At 34.4% G+C, this 12,429-nt stretch overlaps 1 protein-coding gene across 1 annotated transcript in view; it reads right to left on the bottom strand.

Moving 5' to 3' along the window:
• Positions 1–717: 717 nt before the first annotated feature.
• The window catches only part of LOC142351204 (telomere length regulation protein TEL2 homolog), a 31,811-nt gene continuing 20,099 nt past the window's right edge, over positions 718–12,429 (bottom strand). The window contains exons 9-12 of the mRNA XM_075403327.1: positions 11,288–11,450; positions 6,944–7,102; positions 6,261–6,452; positions 718–1,041 (exon numbers count right to left, since the gene is read on the bottom strand). Of these exons, the coding sequence (XP_075259442.1) occupies positions 892–1,041; positions 6,261–6,452; positions 6,944–7,102; positions 11,288–11,450 (664 nt within the window). The 3' untranslated portion in view covers positions 718–891. The remainder of the gene's footprint in view (positions 1,042–6,260; positions 6,453–6,943; positions 7,103–11,287; positions 11,451–12,429) is intronic.

A 12,429-nucleotide genomic window follows, 5' to 3' on the forward strand; every position in this document is an offset into this window, starting at 1 on the left:
AACAGAAAAAAAAACGAAAAGCTGCAAAAAATTAAGAAAAATAGTTCCAATTTTCGCCATTTTTTGTCATATTTCTGAAAATTCTTTGTTTATAAAATTCTTACAAACAAAACTATAACCAATTGTTATCATAATATTGCTCAAGTAGAAGGGGTTTCTTCAATACCCATTTGAGCTAGTAAAACAAAATAATCGTCAAAAAACGCAAAAATTAGCCCGAAAATCAGCAAAATACATTAAAAACCGCCGAATTATCATAAAATTCATATGAATTTCCAGAAACCTTCAAACCACTACCGAAACCAGCCGAAAATTAAAACAAAATCATAACCAAACCTCTTAACGAAAACAAATGGGAAAAAACTGCTTCAAAATGCCGCACGTGAACAAAAAAATTTCGCTCGCTTAAAGAAAATTTTTTCTCACATCAATTTCTCGCTCTCTGAAAAATAGGGGTATGAAAAAAAACCACCCTCTTTTCGCTCCGCTCTTCACTTTTGTTCAGCACCAAAATCACTCCACATTTTTTCACGCGTTTCATTTCCCGCTTCAAAAATCACTCCAATAAAATTGATTAAAAAAAGGTCTTCTCCAATACTCCTCTTCGAGTCGTAAAAAGACAGCGCCCCAACACAATTCAAATTCTTTGAATTGTAAAAAAAAAATACGAGCGCAATAATAGCCGGCTGAGAAGATGAGGGCGGCTATTAAAAACAATTTAAAATTGATAAGAGTCAATTTGTTCACAATATTCAATAGAGAATCTTTATTAATATCAATAAAAGTCAAACTTCAAATATACTCAACATATTTCAACATTTAGCACCTTGACTGCCATTGTCTCTTGGTAACTTGATCTCTTCAGCTTCATTGAAACTACCCGGAGCAGTGTCATTGCTGACTAACAATATTTCTGAACTGAAAAATCACCTGACTAGCCAGATCTCGACATTCCTGGTGAGGGTCATTTTTAGACGCATCATTAGCTGCTACATTGTATTTCATAAGGGTGTTTGTCAGTTGTTCGTCCTCCAAAATGGTCTGAAACAACGCAATTAAGATTTTGGGCCTCAAAATAAAATGAATTGCCTAAAAACATAACCGACTAGCGTCAGGCGAATAGCTCTCAAACGACCTGCGTAGCTACCTGTTTATCCCGTTTTCGAGGACGAAGTCAAATGGGTCAGACCAAAAATCGGTCAAGCAAAAAATCGCATAAAAAATGACCGAGACAGGACTATAATTGCTACAAACTTCGTTTGAGAGCAATTAAACATAACCGACTAATGTCGAGGGAAGTGCGTTTAGTCAGTGGGTCGAGCGCGCTGGGTTACGGGTGGAGAAATGTACTGGGTGTGGGGATCGGGAGTGAATGGGAGGAGATGGGGGCTCCAAAACAGTTTCGATAGCATACTTAGAGCCTAGTAAGCCGTAAGGCTATAGGAGAACTTAATACCCTCTGGGTGTTACCTGTTTATCCCGTTTTTGAGGACAAAAAGTTAAACGGGTCAGACAAAAAATTGGTCAAGCGAAAACTCGCATAAAAGAAAAGAAAACCACAGGACTAATATAATTGCTACAAAGCATCAGGATAGTAAAAGACTAGTAGTATAAATCATTAATTGTCCTAAAGATTCGGTAACGGTGGAGATTTATAATAATTTCAGTTACCCGACTTGCAAAACTTAGTAAGGCCGTTTTCTGTGTCATCTTAGAAGTCTCAGAAGACTACCGTATATTCCGAGATGTTCTTGTCAACGTTACTACGGCACCGTACTTCGGCCGCATCAATTCTGCCCCCCCCCCCCCCCCCCCCACTGTTTTGGTTATGCCCCACCTACAAATTATTTGTTGTTATATAGCACGGTAGTTATATGTAGGGAGCGCAGAAGATAAATGCCCACTAAGCTGGTGGAGTGAGGAGGAGGCGGCAGCGGCGTGGGCAGCTAAACAGAATAGCTCCCTTCGACCGAATCAAGATTTGTAGTAGATTTTGTCTAAAAAAGTAACACCTTAATTCCTGAAACATCATGCAGGGAGTGTATGCAATAAAAGAATAATAAACAGAAAAGGCATTTCTGAATTCATAGCAACAATTTTATTAACTAATTCCCTTGTCCGATTGTGAAAATAGAAAATTGCCGTTGAAAGTGGGATGCCAGAATTATTTTCTAATGCTTGCTTGCTAAGTTTGAAAATTTGTCGAGTGTTTAGTGCAACCCTATATTGTATTAACAATTGAACAGGTAATATGTTATTAATTAGTTTAAGATAGTGATAAGATCAATCTTTCTACGATTGTAGCAATCTTTTACAGCCCAATTATGTTTTTCAAGAGTTGTTATAAGATTCTGAGGTAATGAGCACAAAAGAAGTGCTGGATATTGCAGGTGGCTGATAAGAAAAGCTAACAGTGCAACGTTAAAGTTTTCTGAAACCCAGTTTCTTAATGTATAAAGAGATCTTACGCCTTGTGCCATGCTACGCAAAACATATTTTACCTCGTACTGAACGTCGAGTTTCTTATCAATTGTAACAAGAGATATTTTACTTGTTTTTTTCCAAAATCTTTTGTTCATCGACCGTAATTGATCGACCGTAGATTCAGTGGAACCAAATACAAAGAATTCCGTTATGTCAGCATTGAGCTTAGGAGAATTGCAATCAAAACAATTAACCAGATTGCTGGAAAATAGCTGCCGTTGATTCCCATAACTCTATTGGGATTGAAAAAGAAAATAAAACAAAAATTGATTTTTGTATAAAAACATTTTTAAGTGCGATTTATTTTGATGTCATTTCGTAATTGAACATACTGCTGTCTCTCGGAGAGAGGCTACAGGTTCTAGTATCAATACCAATAGGCATTATAGATAGTAACTAAAACTTATGAGAACAAAGTTCAAGTACCGGGCATCTAAAAATGGGCTTTATGGGTTTATCCCGTTTCTATTTCTGACGTTGATTTTTTATACTGACTCTCTTCATTTTGAATTGCTTTGCTGAGCAGCTGCTGTTTAGAAGGACCTGGAGCACACTGACAAAAGAGTAAAACTAGCCTAGAGAAGTCAAAAAGATTTCACGCAAAATGTCGAAAAAGCTGCAAAATGGGTAAAGCGAAAAAAAGTTCGACGAAGTAAAAAAACATAGCAGGACAAGTCCTGAAATACAATTCAAAGAATTGAATGAAAAACTCAGAGGTACTCTACCTGACCAGTAGATCAATTGAACAATGCCAGCCAGAACACAAAAATCTCAAAAATTGAGAAACTAAAAGAATCAAAACTAAACAAAAATAAACTCATTGCTAAAACTCTTGAAGCTTTTAAAACTAAGGCAAAACTTTTTCTCTTTAAAAATTACTTCAAAACCAGTTTTTGTTTCTGAAATCGGTCCAGTATTATATCTGCAGGAACTGAAAAATATTCATTGGCCCTTGAAGATCGATTATTTCGAAAACGACCAAAAAATTTAAAAAAAGAAATCAATCACGAATTATAAGGGAATTTTGCTGAATATCGTGATATAAATATCTTCAGAATCAATTCTGTCTATAGAGGTTATCCAGTAACCCAATTCCAAAATTTAAAAAACTCATTGGCTCATAGATCGATAATTTTTAGAGCAATAATTTTCACAAAATAGAAATTCGTTCTATAAAAATGTTCTAAACCATTCAATTGCCCCCTTAGCAAATTTTTAACAACATAGTATTACACCCTGGATGAGGTTACCTGGCTACTGAGGCAGGAAAAAATAAAAAAATACAAATGTTTTGCAAATTCTATCAAAAAAATACAACTTTTGCAAATTCTATCAAAAAAACTTCTTAAAGTCAAAAGATTAAACTGCTGAAAACAAATCCATTGAAACTAAAAACCATGCAGTAACTTTTTTTCAGCACGTGGAATAGGTTTTCTCGCATTTGAGAATGGACGAATATCAAAAACTGACAAAAACTTAAGGAAGCCTTAAAAAAATTGCCGATTTTACCAAAAAATGCAAAATTCGAGACATTTAAACGTTAAAAACCATTCCATTGTTACTAGAAACTATGCAGTGCCCTATTAACAAACCTCAAAGGAGATTGCCTGGTCCCTTAAGTTGAAAAAACTGAAAAAATGACAAATTTTTGAATCCTGAAAAAATGCGAATTTTGTCAAAAAAAAATTGCTAAAATTTGTGATATTCAAAGTTGAAACCTATCCCATGGCATCTAAAAAATTTTCAGTAACTTATTATCCAGCCCCTAATGAGATTTTCTGGCCCTGGGGACTCCAACAACTTGAATAATGACAATTAATGTCAAAAACATGAAAAAAATTGCAAGTTAATAAAAAAAATGCTTAAATTCATGATGGCAAAAATTTGAAAACCATTCCATTACCACTAGAAACTAAGCAGTAATCTATCATCAAACCCTTTCTCAAACCCTAGAGGAGGTTTCTTGACACCTAGGGCTAAAAAACTCAAAAAATGACAAAAATTTTCAAAAAACCTGAAAAAAATTGCAAAAATTAGTATCATTTTGTGTGTTTGTGTTTGTAGTACCAAAACATATAGCTCAAAAAATAGTCATAACAAGCAATTTTGTCTCGCAAAAGGCCTTCGTCAACTTTTAAAAACTTCAACCTAAGACTAATCAAACAAAAAACTCAAAAAAAATCACAAAAAAACATGAAAAACTGCACCATTTTGAGCCGAAAACTCCTAAAAATGACCTTTTAACTTTAAATTAAGGCCATCCGAGCAGCTGCACCGCTATTCCGGAAACGACTCGAAGTAGAATTCCATTTACACTCCATCTAACTACTCATCACACAAACCGTGCCTCCACTAATTTATGCCTCCACTAATTTGCCTCCACCAAGAAAATCAAATTGTTAAAATATGATTAAAAATCCGATCAAATTTTGTCATATTAAATTTTGTCATAAATTGAGATCCCGAAATAACTATTTCTGCCATAATTACTTCATCAAAACAACTAGTAATTGCTAAAACCACTTATGAGAAGTCTTTAAAAAGACTAAGCCAAATAATGAAAAAAAAGCTCTTACAAACAATTTGCACTAAAAACCTGGAAAAAATTAATATATATTTTTTAGTATTACAAAAGCATATAAACCCAAAGAAAAAATACTTTCTGCCAATAGGGTATCCAAATGCTCGCAAAACAATAGGCAAGTCGTAATAGGCAAAGAAACTTGTCTTAAGTTTTAGAAAAAGAAAAACTGCAAAAAATTGAGAAAAACTAATTAAAATTTCTCAATTTTTCTGTGATTTTTCCTAAGAAAAAATGATTTATACCAACAAAACTTTAATCAATTGGTATCTGAACAATCCCTAAGTAAGAAGCTTCTATTCAAATCCCACTTAAAGCAGTAAAACAAAAAAAAACAGGGAAAAAATTATTAAATTTCGTCTAAAAATCAGCAAAACTGATCAAAAACCTCCTAAGAAAAAATGATTTATACCAACAAAACTTTAATCAATTGGTATCTGAACAATCCCTAAGTAAGAAGCTTCTATTCAAATCCCACTTAAAGCAGTAAAACAAAAAAAACAGGGAAAAAATTATTAAATTTCGTCTAAAAATCAGCAAAACTGATCAAAAACCTCCAAATTAGCATTAAACTCAAATTAACTACTTGAAACCTTCAATTCCTATCAAAACAAGCCCAAAACTAATACAATATCATAATCAAACCTCATAACTATCAAAATTTGCAAAAAACTGCTTTTAAAAGCCGCACGTGAACAAAAAAATTTCGCTCGCTTAGAGAAAATTTTTTCACACATCAATTTCTCGCTCTCTCAAATTCAGCGGTATGAACAAAAACCACTCTCTTTTCGCTCCGCTCTTCACTTTTGTTCAGCACCAAAATCACTCCAAATTTTTTCACGCGTTTCATTTCCCGCTTCAAAAATCACTCCAATAAAATTGATTAAAAAAAAGGACTTCTCCAATACTCCTCTTCGAGTCGTAAAAAAACAGCGCACCAATACAATTCAAATTTTTTGAATTGTAAAAAAAAGGAGCGCTATAATAGCCAGCTGAGAAGATGAGGGCGGCTATTAACAATTAACCAAATTTTTGACATCGTTTTCAAGAATTTCGATGCTCTCGAACATTTTTTGGATGAAAAAAAACGACTGTCATCTGCGTATTGAACTTTATTAGAATTTACATTAAATCCTAGGTTTTATATTAAATCGCAGGTCTATGGTGGACATCCTGGGGTGTTTTTGGTACTAACCTCAACAGAGGGCAGGGTAACCATAGAAACTAGGGTGCAGAACCAGACAGATTGTCTGACAGAAGGATCCTTGTGTTTCAAATACTTGACACACACTTCTCCAATCAGCTGATTGACCATCTTCACAACAAGCGGACTGTGCTTAGAACAGTGGAGGACTGTTCCCAAAGTGAACAGAAGGTTCGAGAATACCTGAAATGTGTCAAGAGAATTACTAGACCCATATTGGGAACGACCCATTAGTTTAGACATGTCACAGAAATTTTTCGATTACTGGAACTTTAGTTCTGAGAATTAAGTCTGGATCTTCTGTTTGTCGCGCCCTCCCCAGTACGTTAGCCCCAGCCACAGAGCACGTAACATTGTATAATAAACCACTATCAAGTAAAAGATACAAAGTCTTTGAATTTGCTCTCAAGTAATTACTAATAAAACTCAATAAAGTTTTGAGCTAATTACATGCTCAAACTGGTTTTGTTTCCACAAAACACAAAATATAATGGAATTTGACTTTTTCGGCTGAAATTTGACCATGTAATGTAACGTGCCTCTAATGAAGTCACGCCAGAATTTGGAAGTTTTAAAATCTGACACTTTACGTAGGAAAATCTACTATTTCTACAATCATGCGCTACAGATATCTTAAAACTTGCACGTGAGCACTTCAATTAACGTCTACCAACCTGGCTATCTTCCTTCAGCAGTCTTAATGTTGCGATTGGCTTATCGAATTTGGATAGAAATGGGAAGAAAAAGTGGCCACATACTGCTGAGAACTTATTTTCCACTGGTTTCTTCACTGGTTTCCTCGATCTGCGGTACCACTTTGTCTTTGCCAGAATCTAAACAAGATAAATAGAATCCATGGCCGTCGTAATGCCAAATGTGAAAGAAAAGACCCTTGCTAAAACAAACGAGCTAAAAGTTAGAACTGATTTCGAATGAAAGACGCGATTGGTGTACCGGACCAGAGTTCAGACGAGGCCTGACACTAATGAATGCGTTCTCTAAAACTTTCAGACCAGCTAAAAAATTAAAAACCAAAATTTGACATAGCTGACAGATAGCCAGAAAATAGCCGCAATAGATCTCTCAAAAAGATGCAATCGTAGATCTGCAGCCGTAGATTTGAGAATACAGTCGAAGATCTGCAGTCTCAAAAAAGAAAGTTAAAAGACAGACCAAAAAGAAACTTACTCTTTTCATTAAGGAAGGAGATTTTAAATTTTGATTAAGAAACTGTCAAAAAAATTGCTGCTTCTATTAACTGCCCTCGAATAACTTTCAATTAGAGTGATACGCTCACGTGCAAGTTTTTTGAGAGTGAGATAAGTCAAGTGTGACCAAAACTTAATCATGCGAATGAACAAAAAAACTAGCTCCACTAAGAGTGAAAAATGAGTCATTTTTGAGAGTGAGATAAATCAAGTGTGACCAAAACTTAATCATGCGAATGAACACAAAACTAGCTCCACTAATAGTGAAAAATGACGTCACGCTCGCAATTCAGTTGAAATTGCATGAACGAATGAACAAAAAGCAGCTTTTAAGGGACCGTGACGTCATATGGTCGTAACAAAAATCTTGACAGAAAACATAGCAGGACAAGTCCTCACGTACAATTCAAAGAATTTTCATTGATTAAACAAAAAAATTAGACCTAGACTGGCTTATGATTGAATTGAGAAAACCAATTTCAAAAACAACAGATCAAAAAATTAAAAAAAAAATCAATGTCAAAATGCCGCACGTGAACAAGAAACCACTAACGACAAATGAAAAATTGGTTAAAAAAACTAGGCCTGGAATGATCTATGAATTGATTAGGAAAACCATTTAGAAAAAGAATCCGATCCAAACACTCAAAAAAACGGTAAATATCGAAGTGAAATTGCCGCATCTGAACCAAAAACCACCAGCGAGAAAGCGAATTTTTGTTCAAACACTGTTTTCTCTCTACTTTGAAAATAGAGGGAAAAATTACACGTCGCATAAACTACTCGCTTTTTCGCTCCACTTCATGTTTCAGCGTGACCAAAATCACAACTCCAATTTGACTTCAAAAATCATGAAAATGTGTGAACAGATTTTAAAAAGAAGACAGCGCCCCAATGCAATTCAAATTCTTTGAATTGTAAAAAAGACACCGCCCCAATACAATTCAAAATCTCTGAATTGTAAAATACCAAGAGAATACCAATAATAGCCCCAGCTATCGCGGTGCGGCTATTAAACATAACATCGGGCGAATTGCTCTTAAAGGACCGGATTTGCATAATTCGAGACTAGTTAGGCTTGAGGCTTTAAGAGAGCTGCTCGACCACTTAACCCCCCCCCCCCCCGGCGCTTCCTTTTTATCCCGATTCAGGACAAGTCAAACGGGTTGTCAGACCAAAAATTGGTCGAGAGAAACATCACGCAAAAAACCACAGGACCAATATAATTGCTGCAAAGTTTGCTTGAAAGCAATTGAAAAGACCACGCAATATAATAATTCAAAGTCAACCATAGACTTCAGTAAAAAGTTGTTCACCTTCAATTTGGCTTCAAATTGTTGATTATCTGTAGGTTTTAAACATAGCTGGCAGATTGCCGGAATAGCTGCGAAAGAATAGACCTGCGTGTCATATAATAGAGATAGAAACAGCTACAGATCTAAATTGAAAAAGAGAATCGACGCCGCTCAAAAATTTAGGTAAAAAACATTCAGCTATAAATTAATTAAGCTTGTTGAAATTCATTCCGCAGAAGCTTTTTATTAGGGACCCTTACTGCACATATGAGTTCCTTTGACCTCAAACTAATTCAAAATAAACTTGTGCAAAAGTCATTTTATTGAGTGAGGTAAGTCACGTATGATCAAAATCTAATCACGCAAATAACCTAAAAACTTTTGTTAAAACGAGTGAGAAATTACGTCACGCGCGCAAATGCCGTTAGTGAGAGGATGAAGTCATTCAAAAAATTTGACTTTTTCAGCTTTGCTGTGTGAACAAATGTAAAACGAAAAAAGAGCGTCAGACGACGAAACAAAAAACCTAGCCGGAAGCGACTGGAAGCGTCAGAACTTTATTAACAAAACCGTAATTGCAACGGAAGCCACTACTTTTTGTATTAAACCATTAACTCACTCCCTCCCCAGGTCTGCTCTAAAAATTGGTGAAATTAAAACCACTGCCAACAAGAGAAACAAAAGGCAGCAAAATTATATATTATTGAAAACGTTTGGTAACGTTAAAAAATCTAAAAATAATTGAGGTGGTCAAAAACCTGATAGTCTGAAAAAACTGACAAGGTTATCAAGAGCCCTCAAATCATTCAAGATTCTAATCTGAAAAAGATCGCGAAAGCAAACGGCAGATAATAATCTTAGAAACTAAGTTTAATCTTTTCAAAAAAGAAAGCTCAAAATTAAGAATCAGAAAACACCTAAAAAGACACTTCTAATCACTGCGATTAATACAAAAAACAACACACACCTGTTCCTTCTTGTACATAAGCTAGACAACCTGATTTCTTACTAAATCAAAAATAAAATTGATCATAGAAAATACATAAGCAGCAGAATATTCAAAGACAAAAAATTGTTTTAATTAATACCAAGTCTGGAAGAAAGCTGTAGTATTTAGTCATAAGTGGAAATTTTAGAAAAAGCTTGCTATCAAACTCTCAGTTATTCCATATGTTGAATGAAATCAATTGCAAACCAAAGAAATGACGAAAATCTAAGAAAAAGCTGATATTCATTTTTTACAACTGAACAAATCAGTATACCGAAATAAAATGTAGGTGCCAGGAAAAAGCCAGAATGATACTAACTAGAATGCGCAGAATATGGGCACAATGGTAGGAACACCGTAACAAAAAAAAACATTCTTGATTTTTGAAAATCAAAAACCAATTTAAAAAATTAAAGAAAAACGAAAACATTTCATTGTTCAGCATTCAAGACATAGAAAAGATAACTAGTCATCCGATACAAAGATCTATCCTCCTGAGGAGAACAAAAGATAGGAAAAAGCACAATTCATAACTACGAAACATTGAAACATTTTGCAAAAAAATGGTCAAAAACTTTTAAGACTGCATTTATTAAAATAATTTTAACTGATTTTCAAGAACTTAACGCCAAAAAATGATTGAATTTTTATTGAAACGAAATTAAAGTGCCTCATGTTGCACAAAAAAAACTGTTTCTAGCAATTACAACCAAAATACAAACGAAAAACTGACGAAAATCGGAAAAAAAAACTACCAAAATCGGATTAGCATATGTACAATTTTATGAAACAAAATTACATCGAGGTAGTAAGAGGCGTTGAGTATAGGAATTATCAAAGAGAAGATGCCATATTAACTGATTTTTGACAAAAAGACGGTTAAAAGATCCAAAAATGAAGAAATTAATATTAAAAAAGCCAAAAATTAACTAAAAAATCAAGAATTATGCGTCAATTTTCAACTTGAAACGCATTTTCAGGCTCTGCAAAACACTGTGGTATCAATTTCCGAGGTTGACATTTCAATATAGTATCGAATAAAATTTATTTCTACAAGAAACCAAATTAAAAGCAAAAAAATTGGGCCACTTAGACGAAAAAACGGCTAAAAACGGTCATCTATATGTGCAATTCAGTCAAAAACTACTTTTCAAAGTCAAAAAGTCATTCACTAAACGCAGCGCATGATCAAAAAACTTCTCTCGCTTAGCGAAAATCTGTTCACCAAGACAGCTTTTCTCACTTTCGCTTTTAGGTCAAAATGCCGCGTGAACAAATCTACTTCCTGTAAAAAAACCGAGAAAACCAATACTCCTCTTCGAGTCGTAATAAAAACCAAGAGCACCGCAATATCGCTACGCTCAGCTTACAGCTTCGCAGCTATAATAACATATTCTTTATGATAATCATCGAAGCAATCTTTCTTTTCATCTCTTGATACAATGTCATCTCATATCTTCTCTCATTTCATCTTTTCATTTCATATCTACATTTTGATCCCAAAATATTAATGAAATTAAAAGGTACATTCTGATCCAATTGCCACTTCCACAATGGAACTTTCTGGCTGTCATTCGGAGGTGATTTCCCATCTGAGTGGATTCCCAAATCAGAACTCGAGTCATCATCCGGCAGAGACGAGATCTGGGCAACTGCCATTCGAACAGCTTGTAGAATGTCCAGCCGATGCCTGAAACAAAAATATAGTTAGCCGATGATGACATCGAATGATCCTGTTGTTAAAGAAAGAAAGAAAGAATTAATTTCTCCAAATAAGCATAAAATGGGATTATGAGTAATATAAACATTGCGATGCAGGGGACAGTCCTTTTTTCTTAATAAAGCGAAACTTGATTGAAAAACGTTCTATTTTTCTATTGCAGAAGGGCTTTGCTGAAAAAAGCAGCTAATTTTCATTAAATTAGCTGCTTTTTGCCTTGTTTCTTTTTTGTGATGTAAGGAGCAAAAGAGTTCATTGCAAAAACTCTCGCGTTGACTATTGCTCGGCGACTTTTTAATTTCAGGACGAATATTAATAACTCGTAGATATGCATATCCTAAACTGATAAAATAAGAGTTTTTACCAAGAATGTCTTCACAAGTGGCAACTCTTTTTCTAAAATGAATGAATTTTAAAATTTTCTTCTGAAAAAGATATATGGGAAGAAGTGAAGAATAACTACAGCAACCATACACTAAAATTCCATTTTGAATAATAGGATTGGCATTTGAATTATAATATTGCATTAATTGTCCCCTTGGCAAAAAATGTTTTAATTTTACAACTATACAGCAAAGCTTACTCAATCTTTTACATATTTCTTTGATGTGGCTAGCAAAAGATAACTTCGAGTCGACAAAAGCACCCAGCTTTAACAAATTAATTGTTTTTTTTTATTGTCATTAACTTTGTTCCATAAGATTAGTGAAATGGGCCTGTAGTTAATTTCAACAATTTCAATTTGATCCAGACTTCTGAAGTGGAGAAACTTTTGCTCCTGCTAATTGTGCGGGAAATGTACCATCTTCAAATGAATAATTGATTAGAAAAGTTAAGAAAATCGATAGTTTCTGGTGACAAAAATTTCACTAAAAAGTTACTCGCAAACTTTTCATGAGTGGGAGATTTATTATCCAGCTCACTTATTATTTTCTCAATCTCCATCTTT

The sequence above is a fragment of the Convolutriloba macropyga genome, chromosome 12, assembly GCF_964194025.1.
Source record: "Convolutriloba macropyga chromosome 12, txConMacr16.3, whole genome shotgun sequence".
Lineage (NCBI taxonomy): Eukaryota > Metazoa > Xenacoelomorpha > Acoela > Convolutidae > Convolutriloba > Convolutriloba macropyga.